This window comes from Culex pipiens, chromosome 3 (assembly GCF_016801865.2).
Source record: "Culex pipiens pallens isolate TS chromosome 3, TS_CPP_V2, whole genome shotgun sequence".
NCBI lineage: Eukaryota > Metazoa > Arthropoda > Insecta > Diptera > Culicidae > Culex > Culex pipiens.
In genome coordinates, this window is record NC_068939.1 from 110,577,804 (window position 1) to 110,598,885 (window position 21,082).

The 21,082-nt window shown below is 38.8% G+C and overlaps 1 protein-coding gene across 1 annotated transcript; it reads left to right on the forward strand.

Annotated features, from left to right (window-relative positions):
• Positions 1 to 475: 475 nt before the first annotated feature.
• On the forward strand, positions 476 to 4,900 carry LOC120422374 (uncharacterized protein K02A2.6-like). Its single transcript, XM_039585783.1, has 5 exons — positions 476 to 631; positions 773 to 2,362; positions 2,448 to 2,660; positions 2,744 to 2,754; positions 2,833 to 4,900. The coding sequence occupies exons 1-5, from the start codon at positions 476 to 478 to the stop codon at positions 4,898 to 4,900; spliced, it is 4,038 nt and encodes a 1,345-aa protein (XP_039441717.1).
• The last annotated feature ends 16,182 nt before the right edge of the window (positions 4,901 to 21,082 follow it).

Genomic DNA, 21,082 nt, shown 5'->3' on the forward strand with positions numbered 1-21,082 from the left:
GTTGTAAAGTGGTTTTCTCGAGTTAATTGGTGATTGTACGCGGAATTATTGTAACAAAATGCAGGTAAAATAATGCAGCGGCGATGAGCTCAGCTAAAAGAACGAAAAAACAAAATGGCGGATGCCAAACAAAGCGTGCAAAGAAAAGTGAAAAAAAAAAAATAATTGTCGGGGGGGTTTTATTTGAACGCGGCGAGGCGGCGAGTGATTTCTTTTTCCAAAAGAAAAAAATGCGTCGGGTAAATGAAAATTACCCATTCATGGTGTTCCGGCCGAGTTCGGGCAGAATTCGGACGGAAATAATTTCCAACAAAATTCTTGCTGAGATGTTCGGTTTATATATGAGGATGCTGACAGCAGTTTGTCAGATCTTTATTTATTTGTTTTGTGATAAGAATTAGATGCGGATCTGTTAAAAAAAAAGTGATCGGCCGTCGTTGAGACGCGCAAGAGATCGACGCCCGCTGGGGTCGGTATGTGTTCGGCCGTCGTTGAGACGAGCAAGAGATCGACGCCCGCTGGGGTCGGTATGTGTTCGGCCGTCGTTGAGACGAGCAAGAGATCGACGCCCGCTGGGGTCGGTATGTGTTCGGCCGTCGTTGAGACGAGCAAGAGATCGACGCCCGCTGGGGTCGGTATGTGTTCGGCCGTCGTTGAGACGTGCAAGAGATCGATGCCTGCGTGGATCGATATGTGTTAGCGGGGTCTGAATATATGAAAAAAAAAGAAGATGATTTGATGATTTTTTTTATCACTTTCTGTTTGGTTGTAGATGGACGAATCTCGACCGTTGCCCGCGTTCAGGTGCGAACAGATCGAAGGCGGCAGGTTGGCCAAAGAGTGGCAGGAATGGAAAGGGTCTCTCCAGTGCTATTTTGACTCCTATGAGATCACGGATCAGAAGTTGATGAGAGCAAAGATGCTGCATTTGGGAGGACCGCAGCTGCAAAAGGTTTTTCGCAGCCTGGACGGAACGGAAGACTTCCCGGAGGAACTCGTTGAAAAACCTTGGTACGACGCTGCCATCGAAAAACTTGATGCCTATTTCAAGCCACGCCGACAGGATGTCCTCGAGAGGCACAAGTTGCGTAATATGAAACAAGCTCCGAACGAACGGTTTGCCCACTTCGTTCTCCGTTTGAGGCAGCAGATGCAGGATTGCGGATTTGAGAAATATCGTCCCAAGGTCCGGCGGATCATCGAGGAAATGTTGATGATCGATGTAATCGTGGAAGGGTGTGCGTCACAGGACCTGCGCCGGAAAATTCTGGCGAAAGATCAAACATTGGCGGAAATTGAAGCGATGGGAGAGTCGATCGAGAGCGTTCTCATGCAGGAGAAGGAGCTTGGCAAGGGAAATGACTCAGGGCGCAGTGCGTACAGCGAGGTGTGCAAGATCACCAAGGACAAGGGATCAAGAAGGCAAGCTCACTTCGAGAATCGGTCGAAGGATGAGGAGCATTGCCCGTGGACCTGTTTTGCTTGCGGACGCCGGGGTCACAAGGCGATGGACAAGGAGTGTCCAGCAAATGGCCGGAATTGCAACAAGTGTAACGCCATTGGCCATTTTGGGTTGAGGTGCCCCAAGTCGAAGCGGAGTTTTAAGCAAGAGATTCCCGAACAACCCTCGAAGAAGATCCGATCTGTGGAAGCAAGCGATAATCGGTCAGAGGAGATGGACATCAAGAAGGTGTACTACACTTTCTATGGCGGAAACACGACAAATGTGGTGGAAGTGAACATCGGCGGTGTTTCAACGGAAATGTTGGTCGATTCAGGCTCAGATGCCAATTTGATTACCTCGAAAACATGGCAAAAGTTGAAGTTCAGACAGGTGGAACTTTTGAGCTGCAGAAAGGGCGGGAACAAAATTCTTCGATCGTACGCAAGCGAAGTTCCGCTTGTTATTCTGGGCACCTTCCAGGCGGTGGTTATGGTTGGTGAGCTTTCCACTGAGGCGGAGTTCTTCGTCGTAGAAAATGGTCAGCGTGATCTGATCGGTGATTTTACGTCTAAACGTCTGGGCATACTTAAGGTGGGACTCGATGTGCAGAGTGTCCAGGGCGGCTCGACAGAGACGATGCCTTTCTCTAGTATCAAGGGTGCAAAGGTTCACATCCAAATGGATCCGGATGTTAAGCCGGTGTTTCAGCCTCTGAGGCGAATTCCAATTGCACTCGAGGACGCTGTCAACAAGAAGCTGGACGATCTGCTCAGACGGGACATCATTGAGGTGAAGACGGGTCCGGCAACCTGGGTATCCCCATTAGTCGTAGCGAACAAAGCAAACGGAGAGATCCGTTTGTGCGTTGATCTTCGACGGGTGAACCAAGCTGTGGTTCGGGAGCGCCATCCCATGCCGGTAGTTGAGGACGTCGTCGCAAAGATCGGGAGAGGAAGAATTTGGAGTGTGCTCGATATTAAGGATGCGTTTTTTTCTGTTGAAGCTGGATGAGGAGTCGCGAGACATCGTCACGTTCATAACGCATCGCGGGTTGTATCGCTTCACGCGGCTCACTTTTGGGCTGGTGTCGGCGCCGGAAGTGTTTCAGCGGCACATGGACGAAATGCTTGCTGATTGTGAGGGTGCTTACTGGTACTTGGACGATGTCGGTATCGTAGGAGATACTGTTGAAGAGCACGACGCTCGGTTGAACAAGGTATAATTCAATTGTGATCAATTGGTGGTTAGAAATAAATCGGTCTTCAAAATCTCTGTTTTTTTTTATTTACATTTTTGTAGGTGCTCAAACGGTTTGAAGATAATGGCGTTGTATTGAATTGGACGAAATGTAAAGTACGCGTTACCGAATTTGACTTCTTGGGATACAGGTTCAGCCCGCACGGCATTCGACCCTCGTTGGCAAAGCAGGAAGCGGTGCTGTCTTTTCGAAGGCCGGAAAACGAAAGCGAAGTGAGAAGTTTTCTGGGTCTTGCTAACTACATGGGCAAATTCGTGCACGATCTTGCCACTATCGACGAACCGCTGCGAAAATTGACGCAAAAGGGAACAAAATTTGAATGGGGAGACCAAGCGGAAGCAGCCTTCGTTGAAATTAAGGGTAGAATCGCAAACGCGCAGTGTCTTGGGTTTTATCGAGTAGAACACGTAACAAGTGTCATTGCTGATGCTAGCCAGTATGCGTTGGGGGCCGTTCTCGTTCAAACAGATTCCCAGCAGCAGTCGCGGATAATCTGTTTTGCCTCCAAGTCGCTCACGGACACGGAACGTCGATACTGCCAGACAGAACGAGAGGCCTTGGCGCTAGTTTGGAGCGTTGAACGTTTCCAGATATACCTCATCGGAAGAGAGTTCAACCTGTTGACGGACTGCAAGGCTTTGACATTCTTGTTCAAACCCACATCACGACCATGTGCACGCATCGAAAGGTGGGTTCTTCGCCTGCAAGCGTTCCAGTACAAGACTGTGTTTATTTCCGGGAAGGACAACATTGCAGACGCTCTCTCAAGGTTATCAATCACAGTTCCAGTACCATTTGATCTCTCGGAGGAGTTGACAATTCAGGAGGTTAGTGGTGGGGCTGCTTCGATGATCGCTGTGAAGTGGGAGGAAATTAAAACCGCTAGTGGTGCTGATCTTGAAATACAAGAGGTTTTTCAAGCACTGGAGTCGGGTTGCACTGACGAGATGTCGCTGCCGTACAAAGTGATTGCACCCGAGCTGTGCCGAGTTGACGGAGTATTGTTGAGAGGTGACCGGATTGTAATACCTGACAGGCTGCGCGAACGCGTTATTCAACTGGGACATGAAGGGCACCCTGGAGCACGCGTAATGAAAGAGCATTTACGGTCGACGGTTTGGTGGCCCAAGATTGATCGACAAGTTGAGGATTTTGTTAAAGCTTGTCGAGGATGCACATTAGTCTCAGCGCCTAACCCGCCCGAACCAATGATCCGAAAGGAGCTACCCGTCGGACCGTGGCAGCAAATTGCCATTGATTTTATGGGCCCGCTTCCGGATGGCGAAAATCTGTTGGTTTGCGTCGATTATTATAGTAGATACGTAGAGGTAGTAGAGATGACGGATATTTCGACAGCGTCCACCATCAAGGAACTGCTAACAGTATTCTCGCGGTATGGTGTACCCGAATCTATTCGAGCAGACAACGGCCCACAACTTTCATCAGCGGAGTTTAAAGAGTTCTGCCTGGAATATGGTGTGGCATTAGTGAGCACAATACCGTACTGGCCGCAGATGAATGGCGAGGTCGAGAGGCAAAATCGGTCAATGGGAAAACGTCTACAGATTGCTCACGACCTTGGTCTGGATTGGCGTGTTGAACTACGAAAGTATGTGTTGACGTACCACTCTACAAAGCACTCAACCACCGGTCACTCTCCGGCGGAGCTGATGTTCAACCGGAAGTTGCGAACAAAGTTGCCGTGTATTCCTACTACAACTGCTGACGATGGAGAGGTGCGCGATCGTGACCGAATCGAGAAGGAAAAGGGAAGAATGTATGCTGACAGGAAGCGAAATGCGACGTTTAGTGACATCACGGTGGGTGACACGGTAGTGGCGAAGCGTATGAGAAGGCAGAACAAGGTGGAGTCGGAATTTGCGCCGGAAGAATTCCAAGTGGTTCGGAAGAAGGGAAGTGACGTGACTATTAAGTCATCGGTCGATGGGAAGCAGTACAGGAGATGCTCTACACACCTCAAAAGGGTTCGACGTGCGGGAAGTGATGAAACACCATTCGAAGATGGTCCTGTAATGGAATCTGTTGTGGATAGTCCGGAACCGGAGTTCGCCGGGGATGCGAACATTGGCGAGCTTGAAGAAAACGGTGATTTGAATGAGACGGTTGAAGAGGGTCCGTCGAACTCAAAGAGAAAGCGATGTGAACCGAACCGCTTCAAAGATTACATTCCATATTGATGATGTTTTTCAGATTCGTATTATTTGAATAAAGTTAAGGAGGGATGTAGGGTCCTGAGTTATGTTTTAACCTTTTGTATACATTCTTGAAACCACACCTGCGATGATAAGTCTTGCGCGTTGTGACGTCATGATGATTTGACAGCTCGCTTGGGCTGCTGAGTCATTACGGAGCTGACGACGCGAACAGTGGACGCCGAGCAAGGACGCAACAGTACCTATGGTACGCCATGTCCAGTCGTTCGCCAACCGAGCTATATTTATACTATTTTAAACAATATTTCTGGCAAAGGTGACTCCACATGCATTATTTAGCATGAGGAACAGTATTGCTGAACATTTTAGTAATATTCATTAGTAAACTTATTAAAACAGTGGGGCACTATGGTACATTGGGTGGTCAAGTTTCAAAAAAGTGACCTTCTCCAAATATTTTTTGGTATTTTTTTCTCGAAAGTAAACATTCTAACTAAGAAAAATCCAAATTTTCAAAGCTCTAAGTTTGTTCATTACGGAGATACGCAAGCTGAAACTCAAAAAATGGAGTAAAAACTAGCGTTTTTCGTGAAAAAGGCTGATTGTTTAATTTTAACATAGCTCAGCCATTTTAAATATTTTATTAGGACAATTATACATCGTTGGAAAGGTAATGAGATAAGCTTTGAAACTATTTATAAATAAAATGTTGTTTCCAAACCAAAAACTGAAGTTTTCATCGAATAACTGGAGCATTTTTTTGACAAAACTTATTTTTTTGTGTTTGTTAATCGAGTACTTTTTTTGCTAACCGATGCTAAACATGAAACTAAGATCACTTGAAAGATTGGATTATAATCTAACATTGCTGAAATTTCCAGCCTGCGATTTTTTGCGTTTTCGGAGATATGCCATTTTGAACATTTACGTTTTATCAAAATTTGCTGCAATCTACATATGCGCCCGTTTATTTCACTTGCTTTGCTACCTACTTCGTGGGCATCGTCGCTTCAAAAATCAATAACTGGTTTCAAGAAGTTCGAAATGACATTATTGGAATTTTCTGTTGCCTACATTTAAAATTGAGTACCTTAGTCAAAATAAGGTATTCGTACCGAAGTTTCTCAAGCGAAACTGGAGAATCTCAGTTTTATACCGAAAAAAGTATTCAGCAAAATGTTTACTTAGCATGATGAATTTCTGCGATCAATCTATGTTGGTTAGTACAAAACATCATAAAAAGTACCTTTAACATATCCTGAAGCTGTCACAAACTCTATAATCAAATGAATTTTAAGAATATGGTTTGTATTTTATCGTTTTACTTCATAATTAATATTTTGAATAAAATTAATTTTTCTGTTATTTGATTTAACAATTAAAATTTTCGCAATTTATGCCCGTAAGGGTGGGGGGGGGGGGGTTTCTCAAGTTATATGGCATGGACTCACAAAAAGAAACACACAGTAGTAAATAATAAATATTTGACTTAAAATGAGTTTATTACGCTTAACCAAATTTTGTTGGTGGGGAGGAGGAGAGGGGGGGGGGGGGTGAAAGTAAGAGGAGTGAGGGGTTGTGTCCTTAAAGTGGGGATGTATTAGCTTATCCATAATTTAATAATATAAACTTGCAATACAATATATACGCAATTCTGTTGCACTTGCAAATGTATGAAAAGACTATTTATTATAAACAATCAACTATTGAAAAACATGAAAAGTCATAAAAATCGACGTATATAATTTCAATACCATACAATTACCCAAATTCGTATGAAAAAAAAACATTTAAAAAGCAAAAAAATAATTTGGCCGCTTGTTTGTATGGAGATGGCCCATAGTGGGGTGGCCGTCTTACCCCGCCTGGCCGTCTTACCCCCAGCTTCCCTAATTCTGAATTTTACGGGGAAGGAAGAAGGAAGGAGTAATCAGACAAATTTTTTTGGGCATATTATCTGATATATTTATTCAAGTTTTTGCATCCTTTCAAACATGTGCAATTTTTTTTTATCAGCAAAGCTGTGCATTTAAAAAAAACATTTCAGCGAGTTTTCGAATGTTTCAAACGTGAGCAGAGACTTAAATTTTCAGCATCGATAATTATGATTAATTTATGTATGTTTTTAATTTTTTATCATTTTAATTATTTCTCTTAGTTTACCAATAATACCATAAATCACACAAAATGATTATTGTTATGCAATTTAGCGAAACGTCCATTCGGCGACACAACATTCGGCGAAACAACATTCGGCAAAACAACATTCGGCGAAATTACCGGCGGTGAAACGACATTCGGCGAAATGTACCAGATTCGTGCTGTGAGATGTTTTGGTTGAATTTAAAAAAATATAATTCAAATACTTTCAGAAATCTCGCTTACTTTTTCAAAAGGTCTTATGTGCATAAGAAAACCCAAGGCGCATTTCTGAAGTTTTTTTTGAAAAGGTCCAATAAACCAAATTTTCAGTTTTTACTTTTTGGGTGTTTTTGAAACCGCCTTGAGTCAAGGGTATTAAAAAACACCCAAAAAGCAAAAACTAAAAATTTGGTGTTTAGAAAAACGACTCTACAAATAAAAGTTTAAAAACTAAAAATCAGAGGTGCGAAACTTATCACTTCTCTTGTTCTTTGTATGAATGAAAATATTGAAACCATCAATCAGATAATCATCAAATTTGTATTGACTTGTTTTTGTTTTAGACATTTAGAAAAATTGTATTGAAACAAAAACAAACCCTAACTGACTCTTTTATTGAACTCGAAATGGCTTGAATTAAAGACCTAGCAGTGTTGCATATCCGGCATCAGAGGCAGAGCACAAGAAAGTACCACGAATGTCCACCCCGCTCATCCATCCAGCCCGATGTCTTCGGAGAAAGCCAGCTCGAATTTAGCTTATGATCTCCAGGGAAATAGGCCCTCTTGCCGAGGGGGAAGGGAGCAGAAAATGGCACAGTGGGATGAGAATAAATAATGGCAAATAATCATCGGTGTGGACTTTGGGCGGTCGTGTGCGAAATTTAGTCCCGCTGTATTTCGGCTCGGATGACGAACAAGTAGGACTGACGTCCGGGGTCTGATTGAAATTTGGTTGGCTGTGTTTTTCGGATGGAATTTGCGAAGTTAAATGGCTCGTTGTGCTGGAAAAGGGGTTATTACGGAACCAGTCAGCCCTGTGAAAACATTTGCCAGCCCCGTACACATGGCGAGGCCGCAGAGCCCTCAGATGGAGGTTTGACTGTAAATGCATAATTGTCGTACAAGAAAACAGCTGTTCTTTTTTGGTTTTCTGGTAGAACAATTTGACAATTATGTTTTTTGTTAATCAATGTACAAATTATTACGTAGGACAATTTTGCTCTATTTTCTACAGCCCCTCGTAGGCATGCACATTTCATTTTGAATGCATTCCAAGCTTCTGGTTTCCGGTCCGGTCCAGTTCGGTTGACTCCACCTGATCTATGCGGAGCAGCAGTTGAAGCCGGGACCCGTTTGATCTCCAGGTTCTCCTTCTCTGAGCCAAAGGGAAAAATTGCGGTCCCAAAGAAGCAGTTCCGACGCTCGTTCATTTCATCACTTCTGAGGGGCTCTCGAGTGAGATTCGCAATGAAAAGAGGGGGGCCATAATGGTCAATAAATAAATTCAAGTGACAGTTTATTGCTGTCGGCTAATTTTGCGTCGATGTATGAAGATTGGCGCCCTGAGAGAGGTTCCACCAATCCGACGGCAATCCGAGAACCGATGATCCCTGGACTTTCTTGGCAGGTTTCTTCCAGGCCAAAGCCAAAGGGTGAGCCAGACGATGAAGTCAACGACTGTGAAATAGAAATGTCTCCGGCGGGATAAATAATCTGTTTGTTTATGCCTGGGAATGCAGAAGGAGATATTTTTCAGCCCGACTGGAGCGGATTCTTCCCGTCGGTCGGTCCTTTTGCGGTGATCCGGGGATGGCAGCAACCGCAATGTAACGCCAGCCAGCCAGCCAACGCGGTTGAATGGCCAACTTTAGGCTAGCCTTTCGAGCGGTATCGAGTTGTTGTTGTTTCCCCGGAGGAGCATAAATTTTGTACCTTTCACCGGTGTAAGACCGAAGCCGCAAGGAGTTAAAGTGGATTTGCTTCGGGGATTTTTTATCACCACTGGTGAATGTTTTGGAAATGCACATAAAAATGAGGAGATTTTAAACGATAGGTAATTTCTAATGGATAGAATGGTTAAAAATGTGTACGAAAGTGTTTTAAACAAGTTGTTTAATTCCGTAGTAACAGTTCAATAGGGCGAATCTGCGTTTTTAAACAAGCGGTCTATCCCCCTCTTACTTGACGTGAACTGCCACTTGAGCAAAAGGGATATACTGCTTACAAATGAAGATTCGCCCTATTAAACTGTTCCTACGGAATTGAAGTTAGGCTACAGTTATGACAAACTCAACTACATACCATGCTTTAAATGCAATTCATTAAGCTTTTCTTAATTACACAAACACATGAGAAAAAAGTTTTTTTTTGTGAAAAATGTATGCAGAAAAATACTTTTTCACTTATTTCGTCAGCAGAATCGTCTTCTAACATATCCAAAATTTTGGTTCATGTGGGAAATTTACCCCAAGGGCAAAATACCCGTTAAGTTTTTAACTTATACCCAATAAATTTTGAAGTCGGCCTCCCTGACAAACACCCTTACAAACGGTGCACAAAGTATACTAGCACAAAAGGTGATTTCTAGTAGAGTTCAGTAAAAGTGAGTCTTTCTGAAATATATCTAATTGACAAATTTTAATTAAGAGGCAGTATTTGCAAATATTGCTCGGTTTGTTCTAGAGGTCGTATCGAGGTGCTCCGATTTGGATGAAACTTTCAGCGTTTGTTTGTCTATACATGAGATGAACTCGTGCCAAATATGAGCCCTCTACGACCATGGGAAGTGGGGTAAAACGGGCTTTGAAGTTTGAGGTCGAAAAAACAAAAAAAAAATTGCTCGCATTTCCGTAAAACTTCATCAATTTCAACTCTCTTAGATGCATTCGAAAGGTCTTTTGAAGCACTTTAAAATGAGCCATAGACATCCAGGATTGGTTTGACTTTTTCTCTTAGCTTTTGAAAATTACTGTCAAAAATGGATTTGTTCGAAACCTTAATATCTTTTTGCAACAGCCTCCAACACCCATACTCCCATAGGTCAAAAGATAGGTAATTTCATGGACCATAAGCCTACTGTCTTAATTTTTTGGCAAATCGCAGTTTTTCTCATAGTTTTTCAATTTTTCTAGAACAAACATTTTGCAACGTTAGTTTTTGCCCTGTAGGCCAAGAAAACGGCACTTTTTGGTCTCAATTTTGTCATATTCGGAATCCTCGGACAATTTCACGTAAGTTAGAAGTATTGGAGCTGTAATTTTAATTTAAAAAATAATTAAGTAAAACATTTTTGAAAAAAGAAATAGATCTTATTTACCCTATGATTAATACGTCTAATGATGTATCAAGTAGGCGAAAATCTGTTATACCTCTAACCCAACAAATTGTTAATAGTAGTTGCAAAAAGAAGATTTTTTCAGCACGTGTCGTACATTTATCCAACGAGGTTCATCGAATTGGATAAATACGACAAGTGCTGAAAAAATCAAGGTTTGCAACGAGTTCCATACAACATTTTTTGCATTTCTGAAAAACACCCATTGAGTGAAATTTTAAGTCGAATGTTCATGTATTTTGTCAATAAATCGTTTAAATAAAAAAATATTGAAAAGTATTACTTTTCAAAACAAGTGCTGACGAGTTCAACTTTTCAGTATCCATTTCAGTGCTGAAAAGTAGAACTTTTCAGCATTTGTTTTGAAATGTGTTTCTATTAGATTCTGTTATTTTGAATAGATAAAAGCAGGCTGTTTCGTCACGCGAGAATGACAGGAAAAGTAGGAAGTTTCAAGACGGAATTGCAAAAAAATATTTTAATTCATTCTAAATGGCAATTTTTCCACTCAAATTTACAATTCCAACACTTCTAACTTACGTGAAATTTTCCGAGAATTCCGAATATGACAAAATTGAGACCAAAAAGTGCCGTTATGGCGGCCTACGCCCCCTAACTAACGTTGTAAAATGTTTGTTATAGAGAAATCGAAAGACTATGAGAAAAACTGCGATTGGCCAAAAAGTTAATACCATAGGCTTATAGTCCATGAAATTACACATCTTTTGACCTATGGGAGTATGGGTGTTGGAGGCTGTTGCAAAATGATATTAAGGTTTCAAAAAAATCCATTTTTGACAGTAATTTGCAAAAGTTAAGAGAAAAAGTCAAACCAATCCTGGATGTCTATGGCACATTTTAAAGTGCTTCAAAAGACCTTTCGAATGCATCTAAGAGAGTTGAAATTGATGAAGTTTTACGGAAATGCGAGCAATTTTAAGATTGTTTATGTTTTTTTCGACCTCAAACTTCGATGCCCGTTTTACGCCATGGTCATAGAGGGCTCATATTTGGCATGAGTTCATCTCATGTATAGACAAACAAACGCTGAAAGTTTCATCCAAATCGGAGCACTTCGATACGACCTGTTACACATTGGTGAAAAACTCGCTCGCTTATATCTTATAGCTTTAGTAGCCGTACAATTAAATATACAATGTTGTGCCTTTTCATTATATATTTCTAAGAGACCCAGCAAAAAAATAATAAAAAAGTTATATTTTTGGACAATAAAAAAGGAAACAATTTAAAGTTTAACAGAAAACTAGTACTACGTTTTGTTCAGAAACTCATGCCAAACATTTTGCTACAAAAAGCTCATGAAAAGATGATTTCAATAAAAAGTTCTATATCAAATACTATTACAAAAATCAAAAAAGGTGCAAAAAATTTTGTACACCTTTCGAAAAATTTACATAAATAAAGTTTTTTGTTGACAAATCACCATACATCCAGTCTCCCAACTCCAAAACTTAATAGGCATCGTTGACTGATAAGAAAAATAATTTGGATTGAATATATAAAGTTTATTAACTGCTTAGTACCGTAAACTGGGGTCAATCGGGACACATGGGGCGAATTGGGACAGCAGTTTTAACCATGTTGGAGCACAATATTTTGATTTTTCTGGCTGGTTTTGGTTAGAACAGACTCTGGTCAACAATATGTGTACATCCATTTCCAAATTCAAAAGCTTTAAGGTACCACTAAAGCCGAAATCTGGTCAATTTTCGTATTTTTTGCCAACACTTCCAAAAAATGTCGCGCAACATAAATTGATGTTGCAAGGTAACCAGTCAATACAATTCGAATTCTGAAACGGAATCTAACTAGAATCGTATACGAATTCCTATTCAAACACTTCTAAAAACTGCTGTCCCTATTCAGACTATAGTCTCGATTCACCCCAGATTACGGTATAAACAATTATATAACTCTGGAAATTATGTATAAAATCTTTATAAACTTAGTATTGCAAACTTTTATTTCAACTAAATGTCAATATATTACCATAAAATTGTTAAATAAACATTTTGGAGTGGGTATAATACCGTTTTGGGGGTATTTGAATCGATAAAATAGATTTTTCTGTAGGTTCTATCCCATTCCCCAGAATCCCATTCCCCAGAATTCCATTCCCCAGAATGCCATTCCTCAGAAATCCATTCCCCAGAATAACCCATTCCCCAGAATCCCATTCCCCAGAATGACCCATTCCCCAGAAAAAAATATTTTTACTATGAATGTACTTTATTCCAATAAATGAACAGTTTTAAAGTGTGAAGTGTTCGGATTCCGCCTTTATTGTGATAACTGCTGACAAAAGTTGAATGTTTCCTTCATTAAAGAAAGGAAAACTCCTTTGACTTGTGATAATTGCTGACAAAAGTTGAATTTTCCCTTTAAAGTTGAGTTTTTTTTTTCTTTAAAGCAGGGAAAACGCTCTTGTCTGTCAGTACTGCTGAAAAAAGTTTGATTTTCCCTTCAATGTTGAATTTTGACTTCTTTAAAGAAGGGAAAACTCTCTGGTCTGGCAATACTGTTGCCAAAGGTTTAATTTCCCTTTGGAGTAGAACTTTCCCTTGATTTTCCCTTTTTTACAAAAGGGATAACTCTCTTGACTGTCTAACTGCGGGCAAAAGTTGAAACTCCCTTGACTTGTGATAACTGCAGCAGTTATCCCTAGTATAGAGAGTTTCCCCTTCTTAAAGAATGAAAAATTATCAATTAGTGTCAGCAGTTATCACAAGTCATGATGCCTTCTTTAAAGCGATTCTAATATTGAATTAATGTTGAAAATTTAATTAATCATGCCAATTGACCATTATGCGCCATTATGCCAAATTATGTTATGCCAAACAGCGTTATGCTAAATGGCATTATACCAAATGGGAAACATAACATGTTTTTCAAGATTTTAAATATTTCTGGGGAATGAGTCATTCTGGGGAGTGGGATTCTGGGGAATGGAATTCTGGGGAATGGAATTCTCGGGGAATGGGATTCTGAGGAATGGGATAGAACCTTTTCTGTATATTCTATCGATTCACAGACCCCCGAAACGGTGTTATACCCACTTGACAATGTTTATTTAGCAATTTTATGGTAATATATTGACATTTAGCTGAATTAAAAGTTTGAAACATTAAAAAGAATAAGTTTAGAAATGTTTTATACATAATTTCCAGAGGTATATCATTTTTAATACTAAGTAGTTAGTAAACTTTATATACAATCCAATTTTTTTTAAATCAGTCAACGATGCCCATTTGGAGTTGGTAGACTGGATTTATGGTGATTTGTCAACAAATAACTTTATTTATGTTAATTTTTCGAAAGGTGGACACACTTTTTTGCACCTTTTTTGATTTTTGTAATAGTATTTGTTATAGAACTTTTTATAGAAATCATCTTTTCATGAGCTTTTTGCAGCAAAATGTTTGGCATGAGTTTCTGAACAAAACGTATACTATAGTACTAGTTTTCTGTCAAACTTTAAATTGTTTACATGTTTCATCACAAAATGTGCATAGTGTCCAAGGGGTGTAAATACTTTTTTTACATACTGTAAGTCTTTGGATGACCAAAACATCACAACATACACGACTCAAAAAACTATTCGGATCAAATTTCCATAATGTTTAAGCTTCTAACTCATACAAACTAACTAGTTGTAGTAAATTAAAAATAAGCTTTGTGAAATATTAAAAGAGAGACCAAATATACTAATAAATTGAACAAATCAATAGCGCAAAATGCATCAAAATAATTTCTAATGGAAAAATACAGCGAAATTTCCATGAGAGTCACTAGTTACGAGAGTAAGCTGTAGGTTACAATATCCAGTAGGTTGATCCAAATCCGAATAAGACTAAATTTCAAATTTCGATTCTTTTTATCCAGTTTGTACGGGAAAAATCGTCAAAATGTTTCAGTTTATACCTGCAGAGGGAAGGATTTCTGTAGTCAGAATAACTTGGAATTGAGGGGATAGCCCCGTGGTAGCCGGATTTGGGACACCCTAATATTCATCAATAACTATTTAGAGGCCAAAGAGTTTGTTTTTAACAATTCGTTGTTCTGCTGGTAAATTTAATTGAAAAAATAAGTTGATTCAGACTTTAATCCATCCATTGCAATGGTTTATATAAATTAACTATAGGTCCTTCTGTATAAAAACAAATTCACTCTATATTTCAACAGTACTTTGAAAATTGTTAAATACGTCCAGAAATGCAATGTTTCTAGCACCAATCAAGTCCCACTCACGTAACAATTTCAACGGGAGTCCAACCGCAGTAGTGTAGTGAATAAAAAATCCTCCAAAATTCACTTCAGTTCGCTCTCCACTGGATCACTAAAAACCCTTGCTCCATCGCAACACAGCTTCGCGTTTAGTCCAATAACCACAACATTAGTGCCCACTATCGTGGTAAGTGATTGTCGCTTTGGCGCGGCCACGGTCACCGAAAATGTTCCTCCGTGCACCAGAGTGGGCACCAGTATCGTTTGAAGTGCACCTGTTCCGCTAAACGTGTGCCATCATCATCAGAAGCAGCAGCAACAAGGAAATGGAAGCATCATGTATCCGAATCAGGCGAATGTTTTATTCAACATCATCGACGCCTGCAACTTCCCGTGTGCAGTGTGGCTGTGCACGTGATCATGCGACAAAAATTGAAGGCCAAAATAAATAAAAACCACGGAAAAATAGGGGCCCGGCAAACAACCTCATAGAAGTAGTAGTGTGCAAAACAGAGTCATCGGGAAGCGGATTTGGCGGGTCAACTTTCCGGGGGTTTGGACTGTAGATTCGAGAGCCCGAGGCCATCACCAGAGCTACTGCTGACTATAGCTGACGGTGACCGGTCGTAGGGGAGGTTGGGTAATTTAAGTCATAGCTGTTGATTAGGAGAAAACATCTCACGATTCCTTGGCATCAACGAGTGTAAGTACACGGAGAAAAAAGGAGTTCCCAAAATCGTGAACAAGCGTTCATGAAAATGGGAACCTCGAACAAAGTGTTCAAATCCCATGTTGGAAAATCAATTATCTTTTCAAATATGTAATAACATTGGGGGGTTTCTTCTTTAATTGTGCCACTACAGCCAAAACGCTGAAAAAAACTTGGCAATTTTTTGAAAAGGAGAAGAATCGGTCTAATACAGATCGGATTCGTTAATTCTAATTTCGCTTCTTCGAATGTCCGTGTGTTCGAATGCTCGCTAATTCGAACGTATTCGAATTAAAAAGCACTCAACCGTCAAAACCAGTTGTCAAACTGATGTAGACGTTTCAACTCAATCGGCTTACTTTTCATCACCGAAAATAAGAGTACTGAAATAGTAGTTTATGCAACAAGTTGCAAAAAGAGGATTTTTGCAGCACGAGTCGTACATTTATCCAACGAGGTTCACCGAGTTGGATAAATATGAAGAGTGCTGAAAAAAATCTAATTTGGAACGAGTTCCATACAACATTTTTTGCAATTCCAAAAAACACACAATGAGTGAAATTTTATGTCAAATTTCCATGTATTTTGTCAATAAATCGTTTGAATAAAAAAAAAATTGAAAAGTGTTACTTTTCGAAATAAGTGCTAAAAAGTTCAACTTTTCAGCACCCATTTGAGTGCTGAAAAGTAGAACTTTTCAGCATTTATTTTGAAAGGTGTTGCTATTCGATTCTGTTATTTTTGGTACAGAAAAGTAGGCTATTTCGTCGTTCAAGAATGACTGGAAAAGTAAATAGTTTCACGACGGAATAGAGGCGAAAATCGTGACGTCATAAATGAATTCAAGTCACTCAAAGTTCATTTTGTGAGTGACTTTAACATTTTGGCCTAGTTTGACAGCTACATTGTCAGCAGTTTTCTGTGGGAGAGAAAAGGAGGCGAATACTTTTTGAAAATCATACCTGTCAAAATTCCTAGCCTCAAAATTTTATCGCGAGTTGCTTTTCTCCTCTGTTGCTAAAAATTAATTTTACCACTCATACTGAATAAATTTTGAACTTTAAAAAATAAAAAAAAACCAAGATTAAAAAAAAATTCTTGGATTGAAAAAAACATAAATTTTCGAATTTTTAAATTCGTATTTTTTTTTTAAACGGATTGATTTGAATAATTTGAAAACTGCACCACTGAAATTTTCTATAAAAATATACATCAACTCAACTTTTTTATTTATTTACTAAGGTGGTCATAACTTGAGACAGGGTTGCTACAGAGAGAAGGGAAATACTCAATACTCTTTCGTTGCTAGGTCTTCGATCTATTGGACTCGTTGCGGTAATTAGTGGCTCATAAATATTGCAGTTTTGGCCCTCCTCTCGTTTGATTTTACAAAAACAAAAAAAAAAACAGACTGATTTTAAAATTCAGTGATGCTTAAAAGTTTGTCTCTCCTGACAATCTTCACCCCGGAGCTCACTACACCTGGCTGACCCGGTCCCGACCGGAACAACAAAAACGCCACCAGAATCACATCCCGGTGGCCACAATGTGGCCGGGTCCAAAGTCAAACACTGCCCAACCCCCCGAAAACGGGTTCCAATGCATTTTTCCGATGACCAACCGGGCGTGTGTGTGTGTGTGTGTTTGGTGGCCACCAGTTGTTGCATCATTCAGTGGGTGGTGGGTGGCAGGGAGGAGGAGATTCGTGAGGTTACCACGCGACTCTGCGGTGCTGTTTGTATCGGTGTGTGTGTGCGCAATAAAAACAATAATAAAGATTCGACGTGCTGGAAAACACTCCCCGTAACATGATGGCGATGGGGGTATAAAAAGGTGGTCCAATACAGATATAGCGCACCACCACCACCACCACCACCACAGTATCGAAACAATAATAATAAACGAGGCAAGTTTTTAAAATAAGCTTCGTTTTCCATTTTTAATAACAAAAACAAAAGCAGAATTTTTCCACTCTGCTCACAAAGTATGTTTGGGGGCCGTGTTTGTTATTGCTGCATACTTTCGCTTTATTGTGATCTTTTGGAAAACTCAATTCAATAGTTTGGAGGTTTTGTGTGTGTTCCGTTTCGTATCATGTTTATCTGATAGGATAAGAGTGTATTGTGCATTTTGTGGAAGGGTTTTTTTTATACTTTTTATCATCAAAGTTCATGAACATGATTTGTTTTTTTTAAAGCTATCAATGTTACAGTACCTACATTATTTCACATCGAACCAGCAGGATTCAAATCAAAAGTGTTCCGGTTTGACTCACATTTGGCAAACATCCCCATGCCAAAATAATTTAATACTTTTTTTTGTTAGGTGATAACAGTAATGTTTGTCCTAGTTTGGGTATTAAATAAAAGATAAATTTTAGACGATTTACGAAAAATATTTTTTTTTTTTAAATCATATCCCCACAAACTAATTTCAGGCTAACTTATTTTAGCTCGCACAGTGAGATAAACATTCTCTTTTAAACCAATATTGAGCATGTTTACAAAAGCTGATAATTTGTGTTTACAAAATATTTGAAAAATGGTTCCATTTGGTTCCATTTGAACTGGAAAGACATTCTGTAAGCAAATCCGGTAACTCTATGTTGTCGAATTTGTAAACATTGTAATCTAACATAATTCGTCAACATTGTTGTATTTACTTGATCCCCTTTTTGGTATCGCACTATGTTAGGCTGATAAGGGTATTCAATCAGAAGAATTCTTCGAGTCATGCCAAGCGTTTTAAAACATATTTTAAACCAGCATTTTCAAAATGTCAGGGGTGACTTCACCCTACTTTTAACATTTTGAAGAAATCTTCAGCAAAATGTTTCTTATTAATCGAAACTATTGATTTTCTATCAGTTACAGCAATTTTACGTGATGCCTGAACATTTTTGTTCAAAATATATTAGGTTAGTATGTAAAATATATAAAAAAAAAACAATATTTCAATAAACATTCTCTTTTAAACCAATATTGAGCATGTTTACAAAAGCTGATAATTTGTGTTTACAAAATATTTGAAAAATGGTTCCATTTGCAGTAAGTCTTCTACAGCTATAAAAAAATACCAAACCTATTTATTATGCTTGAGGCTGATTCCAGTGACTGTAAAATGGGATCAAGTCTCCCTAATTACACTTTTTTTAAACAATTGGTTGCAAAAATAGTATGACGATAAATTTAACGTCAAATGCGTGAGGGTTTTGTAGTTGATAAGTTTATCAAACAATTCATGTACAAACATTATTTTTTGCATTAATTATAAGTGTTTGCTATACATGTCAAAACAAAGAAAAAAGATCTCTTGGAGGTTTTCTTGCAGCTTTTTTTGAAAAATGTGTGTCAAGCAATTGTTTTTGTTGTTTTCCACATTGAGTTGACTCACACTTTTCTAGTACAAAGTTAATTTTTTAACCCCCATGTTGACAAGATAATGGCAAGGGATCAAGTGTCCCTGAAGGTGGCTTCCACTTTTATTTTTGCTATTCCGCTGTGAAACTGTCAACTTTTCTGTTCCTTATGGAGAAACGAAACGGCCTTCTTTTTCCTACAAAAAATAACAGAATGGAATATTAATACCTTTCAAGTAATACTTTTCAGCACTATAATGGGTGCTGAAAAGTTAAATTTGAGTGTTATACTAGTGTCGAAAAGTAAAATTTTTCAACATTTTTTTGTTTTGAATGGTGAATTTATTAAACACATGAGTAATTGTCATAAAACTAGAAGCGTTTTAGGAATTGCAAAAAATGTTGTAAGCAACTCGTTGCAAAACTTGATTTTTTTTTCAGAACACGTCGTTAATAGAAAAAAAAGATGGTATTATCATCAGGAAATGGTGGCAGATTTTGTATCAAAAAATGTGTAATTTTGCATCAGAAAATGATGAATTTCATCAGTTTTTGTTTTTTTATCGATTCACATTTTTACACATTTTTAATGTGGATCTTCTCATGGCCTATCTACAATCACTTAGCTTAGAACATCTAAGTAAAGTAGTTACTTAGGAAAGTCTGCAACTTACGTTCGTCATCCACAATCAACTTAGAAAACTTGCTGGGCTGATATACGTTGCTATGCAGTTGTTTGTTTACCTTTGATATGGAAACGTCAACTTACCGTAGATTTTGAAATTTTCCAAACTAAACGTCAGTTTCTAATTTGATTACTTTTCCATTGTAGAAACTCAGATTCATTGCCATTGATTCAAATTCCTAAGCTAAGTGAAATTTTCTAAGCTAAGTGATTGTAGATAGGCCATCACGGTCATTGGAAACGGTCGTGGATAGACCTAGGGGTTCCCAGTTGGAGTGAAAAAATCAATTTGTGGAAAAATTATGGATTAAAATTTAGCTTTTTTATCACTTCTCCGACATTAGGAATAAATGTTTGAACATGCTCGCAATTTTTTTAATCGGTCGGAAAATATTATTTTTCTTGAAAAAACTATCATTTTTAATCACATGATCACCCCTAATTCTGGCTCGATGCCGCCATTATGCGACCGCTTGCTCCGTTTGTTTGTCAACAAAGCTGCAGCTGGATGGTGAGACGAAGTGAGGGGGAAGAGATTTTGACATTTTTATGCCCGCATCTGGCCCGCCGCCTATTTCGTCGGTCGTTGAGTCGCCGGTAGAGCGTCCAATTTCCCGTCCCGGGAAAAAAATTCCCGGGAATTCCCGGGATTTCCCGAAAAAAAATATTTCCCGTTTCCCGGGAAATTTGTAAATTTCCCGGGAATTCCCGAAATTTAAGCGGAAGTATACATTTTCTTAAATTTTTGGAACTATTATTTGAAAATGCTCTGAAAAAATAATAAATGAACAAACTCAATATGATTTTGTTCAATTAAATGTATTGTTTGGTTTATATATAATTAATTTGATTATCAAAATTATGATATCAGAATTATTTCTGATAATATTAATTTTTGAAGCAACTGGGAATAGATCTTGCTTAATGAGTATTAAATTATTACAATTAGGTAAGCTTTTAACAGATTGATGTTACAGTAGTTGTTCGGTAACTGGGCTGAGAACGTAGCCCAGTCACCGAATGCTGCTCGCTAACTGGGCTGAACGTAAAATAACGAGGGGACCACCGATGCATAGTATTATCCTGATGTAATATAAACATAAAAATTTCTCAAATATATTTACAATGCTTACTTTTCATATTTCTTTAATTATGACTTGAAATTAAATAAATGTTTGAAAACAGTTTTTTTATTTGTTGAACAGGCTCTTGGCATCCATTAACCCCTCGGTCATTTCGGTTTGTTTTGGTTTTTTGACGTTTGTCTGCTTTTTAAGTGGGCTACAGCCCAGTTATCGAGCGCCCAGTTAAAAAGCAGCCCAGTTAAACAACGTCCAGTTACCGAACAACTACTGTATTTCATCAAAACAATATTAACTCCTTACCTCTAAATTAAAATTGATATTTTTTTATGTTTCTATTTACCATAATCAAATGAGATGAAAATCGAATTTGTGCAAAAAGTATTAATTTAGTGCAAGTACAGGTGTTAGAGGGTTATATGTGAAAAATAGAAGACTTTTTGTGAAATGATGTTAATTTATAAGGGTAATTCTCTACCAACTCACACGAAATCGGGAAAAGTTGCCCCGACCCCTCTTCGATTTGCGTGAAACTTTGTCCTAAGGGGTAACTTTTGTCCCTGATCACGAATCCGAGGTCCGTTTTTTGATATCTCGTGACGGAGGGGCGGTACGACCCCTTCCATTTTTGCACATGCGAAAAAAGAGG